The sequence below is a fragment of the Sarcophilus harrisii genome, chromosome 4 (genome assembly GCF_902635505.1).
Source record: "Sarcophilus harrisii chromosome 4, mSarHar1.11, whole genome shotgun sequence".
NCBI lineage: Eukaryota > Metazoa > Chordata > Mammalia > Dasyuromorphia > Dasyuridae > Sarcophilus > Sarcophilus harrisii.
This window is the reverse complement of record NC_045429.1, coordinates 191,456,934-191,476,290: the sequence shown is the minus strand read 5'-3', so window position 1 is coordinate 191,476,290 and position 19,357 is coordinate 191,456,934. Positions and strand designations below refer to the sequence as shown.

Genomic DNA, 19,357 nt, shown 5'->3' with positions numbered 1-19,357 from the left:
GCATTCCAAGACAGCCATAGAAAATACTTAAGAGTGAAGAGATGGAGTGTTTTGTTCAAGGAATATCAAGGAGGCCAGTGTAAGTGGATAGCAGAATATTGTTGGGGAGTGGAGGATGTAAGGCATAAGACTATTGGAAAAGTTGGGGGAGGAAATAGGTTATTAAGGATTTTGAATCTTGTATTTCACCCTAAAGGGAGTAAGAAGACACTATTATTCCAAGAAGCTGTATCTTGAGAAACTTTTTTTTCCTATACTGATCTACAATCCATAAAAACATCCACATATTATTTTCAGAAAAAATTGTTATAGTCATGCTTTCCCCATTTAATAATTGTGAAACTGAATTCTTTAATTGAAGTGTAAGACTTTATATTTATTCCTATTAAATTTTATCTCTGATTTAATCCAATGTTGTGATTTACCCAGTATTTTAGAAGTACCTTAGGTCACCCACCTAGTGTATTTGCTATCCTTCCTAGTTTCATGTCATCTATACATTTGATAAGCATGCTACCAAAGTCTTTATCCAAAGCAATATTAAAAATTTAAATAGTACAGGATCAAGCATAATCATTGAGGCACTCCACTGGACATTTCCTGTCAAGTGAACTTTGATCAGTTAGTTCATCCATTCAACCAGTCCAAACTCATTTAATTATGTTATCCTTTAGTCTACATCTCTTTATCTTTTCTACTAGAATAATATGAGTTACTTTACCAAATGCTTTGCAGAAATCTGAGGACACTTTCTAACAATCCATTGACCAAACAGTTTATTAACCCTGCTAAGAAGGAAATGAATTTTCTATTATGACCTGTTCTTGAGGAAGCTGTGATGATTCATTGTAATTACCACTTCATTTTTAAAATATTCACCAAGCTCCTTAATGATCTATTCTAAAAGTTTTCCAAACCTCAAAGTCAGGCTTATTTGCCTATGGTTCAAAGATTTTTTTCCCCACCTCCCTGCTGGGGATGCCGTTGATTATTATTTGCAAAATAAGGCTATATTCCCTATTGAAGTCCTGTGGTATCTCCACCATTATTTACTATCTTTTAAAAAAATCATTGCTAGTGTTTTAGAAATTATGTCAGCCAATCTTTTAGTATTTATCTTAGATATCAACTTTCTAAGTTGGCCATTATTGTTTCACCAATCCAATGTAAAGGTTATTGTACTTCACAGAGATAACAGGAGGAAAAAAGGAATGAGTAGTAAATAAGACCCGGGAGTCATCTACATAGAGATAAGAGTGAAACCAAGGAGAGCGAAAGAGGTCTCACACAAAGGAGATAAGACAATTTGGAGAACTACAATAGAGTGACATCAGGAAAACTCAGGGAAGAGAGTATACCCCAGTTGGAGGCAATGTTCTACAGTTTCAAACACTATATTGCAAGAAGCAGGATTGAGAAAAGACCATTAAATTTAGCCAGAGAAAGAGTCATAGACAGACAGACAGACACACACAGACACACACACACACAGATACACACACACTTTAATATAATTGTAGGAAACAAAGTCAAGGAATTGAGAATCAAATAGGTTCACAGAAATCTTTTTATGTTTCTCTTAATTTCTGCTATTCAATATTTCTTATTGTGCAGTAATATTCCATTACATCCATATACTGCAATTTGTTTAGTGAATCCCTAATGAAAAGACATTTATTTTGTTTCCAGTTCTTTGGTACCATAGAAAGTGCTGCTACGATTATGAGTATATATCTAATACATCTTTTTTTTTTTTTTTTTACTCTAATCACTTTGTAGTACAAGCCTAACAATGAAACTTCTTCATAAAAGATACAGATATCATAAGTTAATTTTCACAAAATTCCAAATAGGTCCTTTTTATAGGTTTTCTCTCACCAGCTACTTTCTGAAGGGCTGGGGAAAGGTCTTGATATTTTCTATAGATTCTTCATTGAAATGAAATAGAGTTTTTATGCATACTTTTTCCTCTTTTTTAAATAACTTTTGGACTGTTTGATCAATAATGCATCAATTTGGAAGCTAAGTGGTCCAGTGAATAGAGAGCTACCTCCCTGGATTGTTGTGAGAACAAAAATAAGATCATATTTGGAGGTGCTTTGCAAACTTTAAAATGCTGCACAAATGATAGTTATTATTATCTCCTGTGTTTATCTCCTGGCAGTGTCTCCTAAACTGATTATTTGTTTGTCATCTTTGCCAATTTGCTATATGTGAGATTTCAGAATTGATTTGCATTTCCTTTATTATTATTACTGATTGGATCAATCTTTTGCATAGCTGCTAACATTCTACAATTTAAGAACTTTTTTCATGGGAAAACTTATATGAACTGTTAGAGAAGGGAGTAAGCAGAACAAGGAAAACAATATACATGGCTACCCAATGTAAATGGAAAGAATAATAGGCTGAAAGTAATCACAGTAAATAGAAAGAACAATAGGCTGAAAAGTAATCATAATAAATGGAAAGAATGATCTATTGAAATTGAACATCAGTATAAATGGCAAGAACAATGGACTGAAATTGCACATCATGTAGCTAAAATGTTGGAGCTTGGCTCCACTGAAGAAACCAGAAATTTTACCTCCTTTCACTTTACAAATAGGGGACTATGGGTATGAAATATTGCATATGCTGTTAGGCACAGCCTATAGGTTGCCAGGCTTTGAGGAACTTTATTTTAATTTACATTTGTTACAATTAAAGGTTTGCTTTATAAATGAAAAAGAAGGGATATACTAAGAAATAAATGTGATATAAAAGTAAGAGTCATCAATAAAGAAAAGAAAAAGACAAGTGAAAGGTCATAAAACAGAGGCAGGGAATATTGACAGCTATTCTATTAAATTATCTGTAAAAAGGAGAAAAGATAAAAAATCAGGTCACTTGGAGATGATGATTTATAATACAAGAGGAAATTTGGCTTTATAAATGTTTTTCATGAAAAAGGAATAAATAAGAAAGACTTGAGATTTGTGAAGAAAGCACTCAAAAACTTTAAACATAATTTCAAAGGTAAAAGGGGTGCTAATTTAAAATAATACATTCATTGCCTACTGACTGAGAAAGGGGAATATAAAAGTTCTGAAATATATACGAATGGTTAATTCAGTTTTTTAAAATATAGATTCTAGAGAATTCTAGAGAAATCTCTGTATGGTCTTTAGGTCACAATTTATGCAAAAGTAAACCATTTCATTAGTTATTAATTCTCTTTTGATGCAGTAAATATATTTCCTTTAGATACATACAACTTGCTAAACAAATCATATGGTGACTGTTTAATTTGATTTGTCCTCTCTGTAAACAACATTATGGCTGTTACTTTTATTTATAATTTATTCTTTTACTGGAATAATGTCAACAACAGTCAAACGAATTCACAATGAAATAAGCAATTAGAAAACTCATAACTGTTTCAAAACAACCTTTAATAATCTAAGAATTTGGACATAACTGTCAAAGGTACAATGCTTCCTACTGACACCATTAAACATAAAAAATCAGAAGGGGGAGGGAGGATTCTTCTATTTTTTAAAATGTAAAACAGCAACAAAGTGATTTTTTGTTGAATGTAGTAAACAGATCAAACTTCCAAACTAAGAAATAATGAGATACAAACTATCAATAATACATCATAATTAATGAAGTCAAATAATAGGCTATTTCAAATTATCATCACTTTTAAATAAAATGTATGGTTAAATATAGTTTGATCAACAGAAATACAGCATGCCCCTGAACAGGACTAATCCTTAAGCTTCAATAATAACAAAGTAACTATCCTTCAACTTATAGGTCCTTTTTATAGGTTTTCTCTCACCAGCTACTTTCTGAAGGGCTGGGAAAAGGTCTTGATATTTTCTATAGATTCTTCATTGAAACGAAATAGAGTTTTTATGCATAGTTTTTCCTCTTTTTTAAAGAATAGCTTTTTATTTTCAAAATAAAACATTCCTCCTTGAAAACCGTGTGTTCCAAATTTTTTTTTCTCTCCCTTCCCTCCACCCCTTTCCCTAGACTATAAGTAATCCAATATATGTTAAACATGCATACTTTATCCAAGAATCTCTAAGCATTCCTATAGATTTATAGGAGTATTAAAAATATATGTTCAACATGTGAATAATCAATCTGTTATAATTGAGTTAAATGAAAAATGTTTTTTCTCATTAAAATTTTACCTTTCCAATACAAAGTATGGAATAAATGAACCAATCATTCTGATAAACTAATCTAATTGGATTTTCATTTTTTTTATATTATTTGAGCATTTTGCATCCTTGTTCAACTTAAGATCTTTAAAATACTTTAAAAACAACAATATCACATTTATGCCTTATAAGATTCTTGTGAAGTAGATATTAACCCCATTTTACACAGGAAATTGAAGTACAGTGTTACATATAAATCTCCCAGACATAAAACTCGCAATACTATCTCCTACAGCAAGCTTCCTAACATCACATTCCTTCAGATAAAACAACTATTTATCTTGTTATTGCATGTTCTCTATTATAAATCAGTTACTGTATGTATTCTAGTATCAACTGACAATGGGTTTTGTATTCTCATCTCAATTTAATCAAGTGTTAATAATAAACTTAATCTCTAGGCACACACAAAAAGATCAGGATGGGCTGCAATTATAAAACAAAGCACTATGTTTTGGTATGTTTTCTTTAAAAGTCAGATGTATAGCATGTTTTCTCACAATAATTAAAAAGTATTTTATTTTTAAAAATATCTTTTAAGTGCATAACTGTGAACAGAAGAAAAATTAGGAAATTTTACATAACAGCATTATTATAATCCAAAATAAAATTTTAAATAAAAATGAATCAATCGATACAACCTTTCAATTCTTAATTCCTCCTTTCTCTGAAAAATTAGAATCCCAAGGAAGGATCATAATTAGACACTTAATACTGAATAACTAAAAATTAAACAAAGTTCTGAAAATGGAAAATACCAAATTTTCCTTTAAAGCAATCTGGGAAATTTACATTGTAGGTGGTTTAATTATACTACGTAAATCAGTTTTCTCCTCCCACCTTCCACCCCCCAGTGAAAAAATATATTTGTATCTTAATTTAAAGATTGTATTTTCCTTAAAGAATGATTTCATGTTAAACATTGTGTTTTTAACAATTAGGAAGATAACATACATATATGGTTGAGACAATTAGATGTTTTTAAAGAAGCAATTATTGACGCTAAAGAAAACTCGAATGCCATCTCACCAAAAGGAGCATTAAAATACAACTCACAACAAAGATCTTAGGTGGCAAGTGAATTAAACTCAACCTTAAGTGCAATGCCGTTATATGGGAAGGAATGTGTGAACTGGTTAAAGACAAGTCGAATGTGTTTGTATGGGCATCCTTTTCAAGCCCTGCTCTGTTGGCAAAGCAGCAAGTGCGAGAGTCGTGAGATTGCTGAAGACAGGGGGCATTTTGTACCACGAGTGGGGAGGATATAGGGGGGAAAAAGGAGCACTTAATTTTTCTTTCTAGTCGGGCAATAAGAGTTTTCCCAAGAAAGGGAGCTTTCGACAGAACTCCATTTACAGATACAAGGTGACAGAGGCGACAGTAACAACAGCTAAGGCTGTTCCACTACAGCCTCTGCAGCCGCCACAAATGAAGGGGATAAAGGCGATGAGCAAAGCAGTTGGACACAAACACACACACACACACACACACACACACGCCTGCATTTAAGGAGACTCACAGTCAAACGAGGTTTAATGCACGACCCCTAAACTGGAACCTTTGCCAACAGCTAGAAGGTGTGACAGCCGGAGAGGAAGGTCCGAGAAAAAGGAGAAGCAATGACACCTGAGGTGGGACCTGCACCCGCACCCTCCCAACCTCCCTCCAGCAGCCACAGGGAGATACCAGCAACCAACCACAAGACAGGCACAAACGCCTAGCTAGCTCGGTCTGCAGCCAGCTGCGCAGGGGTGGGCGGCGTGGGGGAAAGGAACCCGAAGGAATGGGGGGTGGGGGGGTAGCTACAAGGGGATAGGCAAGAGGCGGAGGGAGGGCGCTACAACACTGAGCCAGGCAGTTTTTCCGGGGGCGTAGAAGGATAGGCAACATATAGACACACACACTAAGACACACTCACCGTAAAACCGGGGGGCGGGGGGCTCTTGTCTTATACCTCCTTCATGCCTGCTGATGCTGCTTGCTACTCCTTCTGCAGCCGATTCCTCCAAAGGCCCTGGGTGGTGTAGGGATCGCAGGGATAGCCCTGTGGATTCTGGTTCCAAGTGACCCAGCCGGACCCGACCCGGCCCACTCCCTCCCTTTGCTTAACCTGCAACAGCTCTGGCTCCGGCTCTTTCAAGACTAACCCTGTGCAAGAAGCACCAGCGAACAACACCGCGAGCCTCCACCCCCCCCCCCCCCCACCCCGCCCCCTAACTAGAGCGCGCGGAGCTCTACAAACGGGAGAGAGAAAAAGGAGCGTGAAATAGGGGGACTAACAACACTCCCTCACCTTCCCCGCTCCAAGTTCTTTTAACTAATCTCCCACTAAAAGGTTATCCCCCCGTGGGGGCCGCAGTGAAACGACCCTCCATTTCTTCCCCTGACTCGTACCCAGGTGTATCCTTTAAGGATGCTGGAAACCCAGCCCCTAACACACCCCAATGGCAGGAAAGCAGTGCTTCCCCACCCCCTTTTCCAGAGACTGCGTGGTATAATCCAATCCTCGGTTTGGGGGAGGGGGCCAGAAAGAACTGAGGATGGGCTAGGGAATAAGGTAAGGCAATAGCCAATTGAATGAAACCAGCCATTAAGGGGCGGTGTCAAAAATTCCCAAGAAAGACCACAACTCCCGTGGTGCTTTGCTCATTCAACGCCGGATTATGAAATGGTATTTAGCTCGCTTGTCGGAACTCGTAGTCTTAATTAAACCGGTAAGGTCCTGGAAGATATAAAAAACGCAGTGTGTTCTCCCCTCCCCCGCATTAAGTAATTTAACTAAAAACTCCCGTATTTTGTAAATAGAACAAAGGTTAAACACAAACAGTATAAAACTCGTGGACCTGGATTTAGATCGGGCTTTGAGGAGTCTCGAGGGAGACCAAGGGATTTAAGGACCTTTCCGATCGCGGCTCTTTCTTCCGCCGAGGCCGGAGCTACCCCGGGAGAGTCGCAGCCGCAGTCATGTCGGCTGCCATCGCCGCCCTGGCAGCGTCCTACGGGTCGGGCTCGGGATCCGAGTCCGACTCCGACAACGAGAGTGGCCGCTGTTCCCTGCCAGCAGCCGACTCCCTTATCCATCTGACGAAGGCGCCCTCGGCCAAGCTCTCTCTAGTGGGGACTGTGGACGCGGCGCCGGAGGTGGCGGTTAAGGTGAGCGCAAAGTGCTCGGCTCGGAGGGGCCAGTCGGGGGTCGGAGTTTGCGGCGGAAATCGTCCCTTGGGTCCCTGGTCCCGCGGGAGGCGTGTGGGAGGGGCGGCCCTGGAAAGTTAGGCGGGCTCTCGGAGATGTTTGCGGCTTGGCGTCTTCCCTTTCTAGCGTTAGCTCTTTGAGGGCAGGGACTGCGCTCTTGGCCGCACCTGATGCGCCGAGCTTAGCCCCGGGCCTGGGTGCGGGTCGGCTTTGCTTGTCCTTTGAGCTTTGTGTACTGACCGACTCTGCTTCTTCCTCTGCTGAGGAGGAGGCTCCTGGTCCTCGCTGCGTGACCCTCCTCCGAGGCTGGCTGAGTCCTAACACCCCGCCCCCAGCCCCGGCCTCTGCACTCGGCTGCCAGAGCATTTGTCCTAAAACTCGGGTCTCGCCAACCGCGTCTATGCAAGGGGAAACGCACCCCGCATTTAAAACCCCCAACGACTTGGTCTCAGCCTTTTACCTTGCGTCCCCCCCAACGAACTCTACATTCTCCTTTTCCTCCTTCCTATCTCCCCCCCCCATCTCTTTCTTTGACCTCCCTCTCTTTGCTTTCCTCCTTCCTCTCTTTGTTTTCCACCCCCCCCCCTTCCCCTTTATCTGCCCCTTCTCTCCATCCTTCTTTTACTCTCTCTTACTCCGCTTGAAATCGATGTACCTTGGATTTACAATCTAGATTTTCTTTTTAATAATAGACCATGCCTTAAACCCAAATCATTCTGGCTCTCATTGATTGGCCCACAACAGGTCCCAATCCATGCTTTGGTGGGAGTGTACTAAGTCAGATATAAGTACCGGCTGTTTATCAGTCAAGTGTTCATAAGTGAGGCATTTTATATACCGTTGTGATTTGTTGTGCATCGCATCTCAATAATGTTTTTCATTTATGAAGAAATTAGAAAGTAGCTCAATTTTATATATGTATTTTGTAACATTTTAGTGAGCAGGCTTTTAAAAAAATATTTTGATCGCTGTTTCAACATGTTTCTTTTGTAATCCTATGTATTTTATTTTATGTATTTAAAAATCAGTCACTAGAAATTTGTTGAGCGTCTGTCACATGTCAGGCCCATTATTCTAAGGAGGGTTCAGCAGATTTCCAAAGGAGTCTTGACACACGCAAAAAAGTGGACCATGACATCAGAGAGGCCTTGGCATGCAAGTGAATTGGATGTATATGAGAGAGGATTGGGCAAGGTTGCCTTCCTCATTTTCCCCTCTGGAGCCATTTGGGTCCAATGGCCAGATAGGACAACTGTTGTGTGAGCTAGGTTTATATCCACTCCATCAGCAAGTTATATAAACTTACTGGGTCTCACTTTCCTATTAAAAAAAAAAAAAAGACCATTTTAAAATTCAAAATTCTATGTCTAAAGTAGGAATTTCTAACCTTTTTTGTGTGTGTCAAGACTCCTTTGGAAATCTGCTGAACCCTCCTTAGAATAATAGTGACTGATTGATTTTTACATTTTAATAGTATTACCTGCATTTTTACAGATGAGGAAGTTTCTAAGACTTATTTAAAACTGTGGAAATACAACTTGTTATTTCTCTAGATATATCTGGTCAAAGGAGAAGAAATAGTGATCCTTTTTGAACAGTTATGTTTTTATCTAGCAAAACCACTATTGTATGTACTATAGTTAAAAATAAAAAGCTGTGTACTCAATGGTACAATATGAAATGGTATTAAGTGTGAAATGGTACTAAAAGTCAAAACCCCTTCTCCCCCCCCCCCCCCCACTTTGACTTTTCAAAGGATTTTCAAAGGATAGAGTAAGACTCCTAAGGGTCCCTAAAATTCTTTCAGGAGTTCCACAAGATCCACACTTTTCATCATAAGATGTTTCCATATCTAATATAGTAAATATAAATATCTATTACTCCACAAAAGTTCTTTGAGGTCTTTAGTAATTTTAAAGGTAGAAAGGGGTCCTGAGATCAAAGAGTTTAAGAACCACTGAATTAGAGATTAGTACACTTCAGTTTCTAATTAAATACTAAAGTGTATGCAGATTATGATATCCCAGAAGACAGAGTACTATGAGCTGGAAGAGTCCTAGAAGGAATGTGTAACTTTTAAAGAAGTGGAGAAGGATTCCAGATGAAGAGATCACAAGTAAAAATAATAAAAGGGGAAATGTATATAATGTATGAGAAGAGAGAATTGAAAGTGAGTAAAACTGAAACAGCAAGTGTAAACTACCATTTTGGAAAGTTAGTGGTGAAAAAAGAAAAAACAGGAGTCATAGAAGAGTAACAAACTTGCTCTGGGGCCAGTTCACTGTCCCTCAGACTGTTGGAGGGCCATACTATAGTAAAAACAAAAACTTTGTTTTGTGGGACTTTAAATAAAGAAACTTCATAGCCCTGGGTGAGGGGGATAAACATTCTCAGCTGCTGCATCAGGCCCTCAGGCCCTAGTTTGAGGACCCCTGCCTACATATTTGAAAAGTGGGAGAAAGTTAAAGGGAAGAGGCTAAACTGAGGCTGAACTTTTAACTGAAGTTTGGAGGGACAGTGGATTGATTAGTTTTAAAGAGAATGGAACCCAGAAATAGATATATCTCCCCGCCCAAGATTTAAGGGAATGAGTTTAGGATGACATTTCTTTTTGTTGTTGATAGTGTCAAGATATTAGGAGATAACCCTGTTTTCCACAGTTAAGGCCCAGCAAGTAAGCTGTACCCTGAACCTGGTATAACAACAGTCATTTGCATTCACTCTGGATGATCTCAGCCAAAGCAAAATCATATAATTATTATATTTCTCTGACTAGCTACAGGTGTTCTCTGAGCACAGAAAAGTTTTGGTCATCAAGCCTGCTATGAATCAAATTTGTCACTTTGTTGCTGTTACCCTCCATTGATAGGGCTACAGTTCACCACATAGCCACTAGTATAAGTAGTGAGGGTTAGCCACAATAAAGCTGGGCTCCTCCTATGTGTATCTATTTTGCCTCCTTGAAAACTGTTCCCCTCACTTTGAAATTAAACTAATGTTTTATTCTTAACTCTTCTGTTAGCTTACTCTGCTCAGCTCTGGCCATCCACATGTTAGAGACTATTTCGGTCTAGTTGAGAGTAGTGAGAATGAGGAGGATAGAATAGGAATTTAGAGAATGAGAATGTTTAGAATAAACTTGTGGGAAGTGTACTAAACAAGAAATAAATAATTTTTTCAGTATCATCAAATGCTAGGTTAGAATTTACATGGCATGAATTACATGGTATAGGTTTGCTCTTGTTTCTTGATTTACATCTACCATATACATAAGAAACATTGTGTTGTATGAAAGATACAAAGAATCGGGTATATTCTCTGCCCTCACTGAGCTTTACCAAGTAGTTGTCTAGTGAGGCAGTTAAGACATATACATAAACGAATATAATGAGTACAATAAGAAAGTGACAAAGCACTATGATAATTCAAAAGGAAAGATTGTTTTTGACTGGAAGGATTAGAGAAAGTTTTATGGAGGAGCTAATACTTAAGCTGGATGTTTAACAATTAGGTAGAAGTCTAGAGGGCTGGAGCTTTCTAAGTCAGTATCTACAAAGGCACAAATGCAGGATTCAATTTGGCTAGGGAAGAGGTTACCTAGAGAGGTAATAGGAAGTAGAGTTAGAAAGTTATATTGGCGTTAAAGTGTGGATAAAGTTTTTTAAATACCTAATCAGGAATCACTGAAAATTTTTGAGCAATACTAGAAGGATGTCTAAAATCATGATTGGAATAAAATTTATTTGGTCTAAGACTGGGATTTAGGCTACTGGATAAGAAATCAGAGAAAAATAGACCTCCCAAATGGGACATTGATACATTGTTGGTGTAAGTGAACGGATCCAACCATTCTGGAGAGCAATTTGGAACTATGCTCAAAAAGTTATCAAACTGTGTATACCTTGTGATCCAGAAGTATTTCTATTGGGATTATATCCCAAGAGATCCTAAAGGAGGGAAAGGGACCCACATATGCAAAAATGTTTGTGGTAGCCCTCTTTGTAGTGGCAAAAAACTGGAAACTGAGTGCATGCCCCTCAATTGGAGAATGGCTGAATAAATTATGGTATATGAATGCTATGGATTACTATTGTTCTGTAAGAAACAATCAGCAGGCTGATTTTAGAGAGGGTTGGAGAGACCTGCATGAACTGATGCTAAGTGAAATGAGTAGAACCAGGAGATCATTATACACAACAAGAAGACTATATGACGATCAATTCTGATGGAAGTGGCTCTCTTCAATATTGAGATGATTCAAACCAATTCCACTTGTGCAGTGACAAAGAGAGCCATCTACACCCAGAGAGAGAACCATGGGAATAGAGTGTGGAACACAACATGGCATTCTCACTCTCTCTTGTTGTTATTCGCTTGCATTTTCTTTCACAGTTTTTCTTTTTCTTCCTTCTTGATCTTATTTTTCTTGCACAACAAGATAATTGTATAAATATGTATACATATATTGGCTCTAACATGTTTTTCAATATATTTAACATGTATTTGGATTACCTGTCAGCTAGGGGAGGAGGTGGGGGGAAGGAGGGGAAATTTGCAACAAAAGGTTATGCAAGGGTCAATGGTGAAAAAATTACCCATGCATATGCTTTGTAAATTAAAAGCTTTAATTTAAAAAAAGTAGACCTCCCAGTGAGCCCACTAGCATTTATGCTTACTAAAAACAATAACTTCTTAATATGGTGATAGAAAAGAAGATGCTATTAATTTTTTGTCCTTGTGTATTATTTGTTTTGTATAATTGCCTTCATATTTGGTTAGAATCATCTTGCCTTAAGCTTCTTTGTACATTATACTGGGAAAATATGGAAGAGTTTTCAGATGTGGGGCATTTGAGGTATGCTAATCTCGTTTGAACAATTTTATTTTGGTTGCAAATGAACATTTTGGCAAGGGATAAACTGATGCAATGTCTTTTACATTCCAAAAACTTTCTTACAACAAAACATTCCTCTGCTTCTTTTTTTATTATTATTATTTTAAGATCTGAAATGTCAGAAAACATTTCTCTTAATGTAGATTTAGTTTAAATGATCCTATGGCATTGTTCTCAGAATTAACCACAGTCAAGTCATTATCTAGGGACTTATTTCATATATAAGTTATTTAGTCATTTTTTCCCCCTTCTCTGCATTCCAGCTCTTTCAGTGCCCTTTGCCAGAGTTGAGGAAAAGACAGCTTTTTTAAACAACTTTTAAAAAACTTAAAACAGCTTTTTAAAAAACAACTAATTTCTTGAAAAAATACTACTGGATCCAGAAAGAATTAGTATTGTCCCCATTGATTTATCTGTTTTCATAACAGCAATAGCTACAGCATATTTATCCTTCAGCTCTATCTCTAGATTTTATCCATTTCTTTTTCCAAATTCCTTCTAATCTAACAATCTCATTATACAGATGAGGAAATTAAAGCCCAAAAAAGGCATTAAAAAAATTCAATACAGACTTACAGTTTATTTAAAATAAACTATTTCCCTAAGACTTAAATATTCACTTTACCAAGATTTAGTTTATACACAGCTTTTTAGAAATAAATATTGAATTCTTGTTAGGCATGCTTATAGTGATGATTATTTAAAAATGATTTTTTTTAAAAATAAAAATGAATGGGAAAATGATTTTTATGCCACATCTTTATTTTTAATTGTAGTAATTTTATTTATTTTTAATATACATTGCTTTATAAATCATGTTGGGAGAGAAAAATCAGAGCTAAAGAGAAAAACCATGGGAGAGATTTAAAAAAATAAAAAAGAAGTGAACATAGCATGTATTGATTTGCATTCAGTTTCCTTAGTTCTTTTTGGATGCTGGCAGCATTTTCTGTCAAAAGTCTCTTGGGATTGCTTTGGAGTCCTGAAATCCTGAGAAAAACCAAGCCTTTCATAGTTAATCATTGCACATTCTTGCTATTGTGTACAATGTATTTATTCCTGGTTCAGCTTGTTTCACCAGCATCTTAATTGTTTAGATCTGATTGTGTAAGAAGTGTTTTGTAATTGTGTTCATATAGTTCTTGGATTTGTCTTGGCAGGTAGACCCCCAAATATTTTATTTTGTCTACAATAATTTTAAATGGAATTTCTCTTTATCTCTTGCTGATGGGCTTTGTCAGTAATATATAGGAATGATGATAATTTGTGTGGGTTTATTTTATATCCTGTAACTTGCTAAAGCTGTAAATTAATTCCAGTAAATTTTTGGATGATTATATTACGATTCCCTAAGCATATCATCATAGCATCTGCAAAGAGTGAGTTTTATTTCCTCATTGTCTATTTTAATTTTTTTCTTTTCTTATTATTAAAGCCAATATTTTTAATACAGTGTTGAATAATAGCAGTGATAATGGTCATCCTTGTTTCACTCCAGATCTTGTTGGGAATATGTCCAGCTTTTCTACATTACAAATAATGCTTTTTGTAGGTTTTAGATAGATACTGCTTATTATTTTAAGGAAAGGTCTCTTTATCCTTTTGGTCTCTAGTGGTTTTTTTGTGTTTTTTTTTAACAGGAATGGGTGCTGTATTTTGTTAAAAAGCTTTTTCAGCATCTATTTAGATTACCATATGATTTCTGTTGGTTTTGTTATTGATGTGGTCGATTATGGTAATAGTTTTCCTGATAATGAACCAACCTTGCATTATTGTCATAAATCCCACTTGATCATAGTGTATTATCCTGCTGATAAGTTACTGTAATATCTTTGCTAATATTTTATTTAAAAAAAAAATTTTATATCAATATTCATTAGAGAGATTGGTCTATAATTTTCTTTCTCTGTTTTGACCCTTTCTGGTTTAGGTATCAGTGCCATATTTGTGTAATAGAAGGAATTTTGCTGTATTCCCTTTTTACCTATTTTTCCCAAATATTTACATAGTATTGGGATTAATTATTCTTTAAATGTTTGGTAGAATTCACTTATGAATCCATCTGGCCCTGGAGATTTTTTCCTTAGGGAGTTTATTAATGACTTGTTCATTTTCTTTTTCTAAAATGGGACTATTTGAGTATCTTATTTTGTTAACCTGGGCAATTTATATTTTTGTAACTATTCATCCATTTTGGTTAGATTGTCAGATTTGCTGCCTTAAGAGTTCGGCAGAATAGTTCCTTATTATTTCTTTGGTGATAAATTCACCCCTTTCATTTTTGATGCTGTGATTTGGGTTTTTTTCCCCCTTTCCTTTTTCTAATCAAATTAACCAAAAATTTATCTATGTTAGTTTTCCCATAAAACCAATTCTTAGTTTTTTTTATTAGTTAAATAGTTTTCTTGGTTTTTATTTTATTAATCTATCCTTTGAGTTTCAAAATTTCTAATTTGGTATTTAATTGGGGGTTTTTAATTTGTTCTTTTTCTAGCTTTTTTAGTTGCATGCCCAATTCATTGATCTCCTCTTCTATTTTATTTATGTATTTATTTAGAGAAGTAAAATTTCCCCTCAGAACTACTTTGGCTATATCTCATAGATTTGGTATGTTACCTCATTATTGTCATTTTCTTGGATGAAATTATGGATTGTTTATGTGATTTGTTTTTGACCCAGTCATTCTTTAGAATTAGATTATTTACCAATTGTTCACTTCCAGTTGGTTTTTAGTCCATCTTTCCATGGCCCATTATTGAGTATAATTTGTATTGCCTTGTGGTCTGAAAAGGAAGTATTTACTATTTCTGCCATTTTGCATTTGATTGTGAGGTTTTTACTCCCTAATACATGGTCAGTTTTTCTGAAGGTGCCATGTACTGCAGAGAAAAAGGGGTATTCCCTTCTGTCCATATTCAGTTTTCTCCAGAGGTCTATCATATCTAGGTATTCTAGGATCTTGTTAACCTCCCTAATTTCTTTCTTCTTTATTTTGTGGTTAGATTTGTCTAATTCTGAGAGGGAAAGGTTGAGGTCCCCCATTAGAATAGTTTTGCTATCTATTTCTTTCTGTAACTGGCTTATAATCTTCTCTAGGAATTTACCTGCTATATCACTTGGTGCATACACATTTAGTGTTGTTACTACTTTATTATTTACATACCCTTTATCAAGATGTATTTTCCCTCCTTATCTCTTTAATAAGATCTATTTTTATTTTTGCTTTATCTGAGATCAGAATTGCTCCCCCTGCTTTTTTTTTTTTTTACTTCAACTGAAGCATAATAAATTCTATTCCAGCCTTTTACCTTTATTCTGTATGTGTCCCTCTGTGTCAATGTGTTTCTTGTAAATAACATATTATAGGTTTCAGTTTTTTAATCCAGTCTTCCATTTGTTTCTGTTTTATGGAAGAGTTCATCCCATTCACATTATGATTACCAGCTCTGTATTTCCCTCCATCCTATTTTCGCCCCTGTATATGCTTTTGTTCTCTCTTTCCATACTGTCCTTTGTTTTGTATTTTTTTTTTTTTTTACCCACTCCACCCACCTTTTCTATCAACCCCTCCTTCTCTTACCTTTTCCTCTAGGGTTTGTGTCTTTCCTTCTATCCTGTACCTCCCTTTTCTTTTCCTTTCTCCTCCTACTTTTTTGTAGGGTTAGATAAATTTCTATACCCAGCTGAATGATTAAGTTATTCCTTCTTAGAGCCAAAACTGATGAGATCAAGATTCAGACAACGTTTATTCAACCCCCTTCTTTTCCTTAAATTGTAATAAGTCTTTTGCACTTCTTCATTTGAACTAGTTGTCCCGTTATACTTTCTTTTTCCTCTCTTTACAGTATAGATCTAATGTCTTTGTCTTTGATGTCATCACATCAGAATCCATTCACAACCACACCCCCAGTCCATGTGGTGCCTTCCTCTGTCTACCCCAGTGACAGATACAGTTCTCAAGAGTTACAGATATTGTTTTCCTATTTAGGGATCTAACAGTTTAACCTTTAAATAAATAAGTGTGTGTGTGTGTATTTTTTTTTCTCCTATTTACCTTTTTATGGTTCTTTTGGGTCCTGTGTTTGTAGATTAAATTTTCTGTTTAGTTCTGTTTTTTTCCAATAGAAATGATTGAGAGTCTCTTACTTCATTGAAGCTCCATCTCCTCCCCTGAAAGATGATGCTAAGTCACCCTGAATAGTTAATTCTTGGTTGTAACCCCAGATTCTTGGCCTTCTGGAATATGGTATTCCAGACCCTCAGATTGTAGAAGCTGCTAGATCCTCGGTAATTCTGACTGTTGTTCGTTGATATTTGAATTGTTTTTGTCTGGCAGCTTGCAGTATTTTTTCCTTGAGATTATAGTTTTGGAGTTTCCCAACAGTATTCCTTGGGTTTTCTTTGTGGGATCTCTTTGCAGAGGTGATACATGGATTCTTTCAATGAATATTTCCCCTCTGTTTCTAGAGTATTAGGGTAGTTTTCCTTAATGATGTCTTGAAGAATGCTATCCAGGCTCTTCTTTTTTTGGTCATGGTCTTCAGGTAGACCAATAATTTTTAAATTAGCTCTTCTGGATCTATTTTCCAGATTGGCTGTTTTGCCAATGAGGTACTTTACATTCTCTTCCAATTTTTTATTCTTTTTATATTTGTTTGATTGATTCTTGCTATCTCACAAGTCATTATCTTCCATTTGCCCTGTACTAGATTTTAATGTGTTATTTTCTTCTGTTACCTTTGCTATCTCTTTTTCTATTTCGTTTATTGTACTGTTTAAGTAGTTCTTTTCTTCAGACAATTTTTTCCCTTCCTTTTCCAAACTGTTGACTCTCTCATGCATAACTTTTATTTCTTTTCTCATTTTTTCTTCCTCTTCTCTTATTTGCCTTTTGAAGTCTTTTATGAACATTTTTAAGAAGCCTCTTTGGACTTGAAACCAATTTATATCACTCTTTGAGATTTCTTCTGTGGGCATTCTGTCCTCACTTGAGTTTGTGTTTTGGATTGCTGTGTCACCATAGTAGCTTTCTGAGGTCAAAGTTCTTTTCTGTTTCCTGCTCATTTTCTTTCCTTTTTTTTTTTTTTTTTTTTTTTTGATATTTCCTCTTTTTTTACTTTTAAGGTGGAACTCTGTTCTTGGGGTAAAGGTTCCTGTGCAGCTCTGAGCCTTAGCTTTGAGCACAGGAGGTAGTTTGACTGCTCTTTCCAGGAAACAGGCTGGTTTCTCAGAGTTTGCCTTCTAAGCTGGTAACGGGGGCTGCCCTGCTGATTTGCTTCTCTATTGAGCCATGACTGAGGGTCTTAGTTGTTGATTGTTATGATTAAGACCCTCTCATTGGCTTTCCCAGAGTCAGATAGACCTGGGCTGAACACCCTTTCACCCCAGCGATACTGATCTTTCTTTCTGCTACATCTTATGGTAAATCTGGCATTGTAGGCCCATTAAAAAGACAGAGCTACAAGGTAGACTATGTGTAAAGAGCAGCAAATTAGTGCTACTGGAGTTTAAAAATGTGGAGGTGAAGAAAAAGTGTCAAGACAAGGAAAGTAAGAAATGGCTAGATTTTGAACATTCGGACAGTTTTCCTTGATGATTTCCTGAAAGATGATGTCTAGGCTCTTTTTTTGTTGTTGTTGTTTTATCATGGGTTTCGGGAAGTCCAGTAATTCTTAGATTATCTCTCCTAGATCTATTTTCCAGGTTAGTTGTTGTTCCAATGAGGTATTTTACATTTTCTTCTATTTTTTCTTTTTTGGGGGGGCAGAGGGAGGGTTATTTGCCTGATCCTTTAAGTCACATTGAGTTATTCACTTCCATTTGCTCAGTTCTAATTTCTAGTGAATTATTTTCTTCCATTAGCTTTTTTATCTCCTTTTGCATTTGGCCAGTGTTTTGTTCATTGCATTTTTTTTTTCCATTTCACAAATTATGTTTTTCAGTGAATTGATTTCTTTTTCATATCTCTTTTGTAAGGAGTTGTGTGCTTTTTCTATTTCATCAAATCTATTTTGCAAATTATTTGCCTTTTCCATTTCATCAAATCTATTTTTTTAAGGAGGTTTCTTCAGATCATTTCTGTTTTCCTTTTCGATACTCTCTTGCAAAGATCTCCTTTCCTTTCTCTACTTTTCTTCTAACTCTCTTTTAAGATCCTTTTTGAATTCTTCCAAGAGAGGCCTTGTGAAATGGGGACCAACTCATATCATTCTTTGGAGTTTCATCTAGAACTGATTTTCTTTTAGGATCCTCAGGTGTAAGATTTGTTCTTCTCTGTCTCCATAAAAGCTGTCTATAGTCAGAATTCTTTTTGCTTTTTTTGCTCTTTTTTTTTTTTTTTTTTTTTTTGTAAGGTTGAGGTCTGCTCAAAGGCAAAGGGGCAATATCCACTTTAGTTTGCCCTGGGGCCGGTGTTGCTGACTGACTTCCAGTGTTGGGTAGTCATGGCCAGGTCCTATGTTCTGGGATTCAGAAACTCACAATTTGCCTTTTGTATTTGCTTTGGGCGTCTTGATCCATTGGCTTGTAACCAGGACAGAGGTTTATGAGCCTTGCAATAGATTCCCTGGTGCTCTGGCTTCCCACTCCCTGTCCTCTTGGTCTGGACTTAGCAGCCTCTTCCCCTGCCCAATTGAAACAGACCTTTTCTGAAGTTCTTTCAAAGTATCTTCTTCTGGAACTTTGTTGTACTCCAAATGTTTGTGGGTTCTGTCACTCCAAAGCCAGTTCAGAGGCCTAATCTGCTGTGGATTTGAGAGAAGCTCGGAGGAGGTCAGATGGAGATGTGTCTACTCTCTACCATCTTGACTCCTCCTCAAAAATGGCTAGATTTTTAAGGGCTTTAAAAAGCCAAACAGAGAATTTTACAATTGATCTGGAAGGTAAAAGGGAACCACCGAAGTTTATTCAGTAGTTGAAGAATATCTTCAGGGATATGATTCAGGAAAATCACTTTAGTAAAGAATGAATTTTATTGGGGAGAGAGTTGAGGGAAATGAACTAGAAAGCTATTGCAGTGGTTCAGGCCTGAAATGATGTTACTGCATGAATGTTG

The 19,357-nt window shown here is 36.6% G+C and overlaps 2 protein-coding genes across 7 annotated transcripts in view; one reads left to right on the top strand and one right to left on the bottom strand.

The window, feature by feature from the left end:
• WASF1 (WASP family member 1) overlaps positions 1-6,749 on the bottom strand; it is a 123,809-nt gene extending 117,060 nt beyond the window's left edge. For 4 of the 5 annotated variants that reach the window (XM_031964412.1, XM_031964417.1, XM_031964416.1 and 1 more), the window contains exon 1: positions 6,136-6,749. The gene's annotated coding sequence lies outside the window, so the exon portion shown is untranslated. Of the gene's footprint in view, positions 1-5,736; positions 6,109-6,135 lie in introns of those variants that run through there. The other variant, XM_031964413.1, reaches the window with a different exon arrangement.
• Positions 6,750-6,775: 26 nt separating this feature from the next.
• CDC40 (cell division cycle 40) overlaps positions 6,776-19,357 on the top strand; it is a 59,366-nt gene continuing 46,784 nt past the window's right edge. The window contains exon 1 of one of the 2 annotated variants that reach the window (XM_031964411.1): positions 6,776-6,931. In XM_031964411.1, coding sequence (XP_031820271.1) covers positions 6,881-6,931 — 51 coding nt within the window. In that variant the 5' untranslated portion in view covers positions 6,776-6,880. Of the gene's footprint in view, positions 6,932-6,954; positions 7,371-19,357 lie in introns of those variants that run through there. The other variant, XM_003769353.4, reaches the window with a different exon arrangement.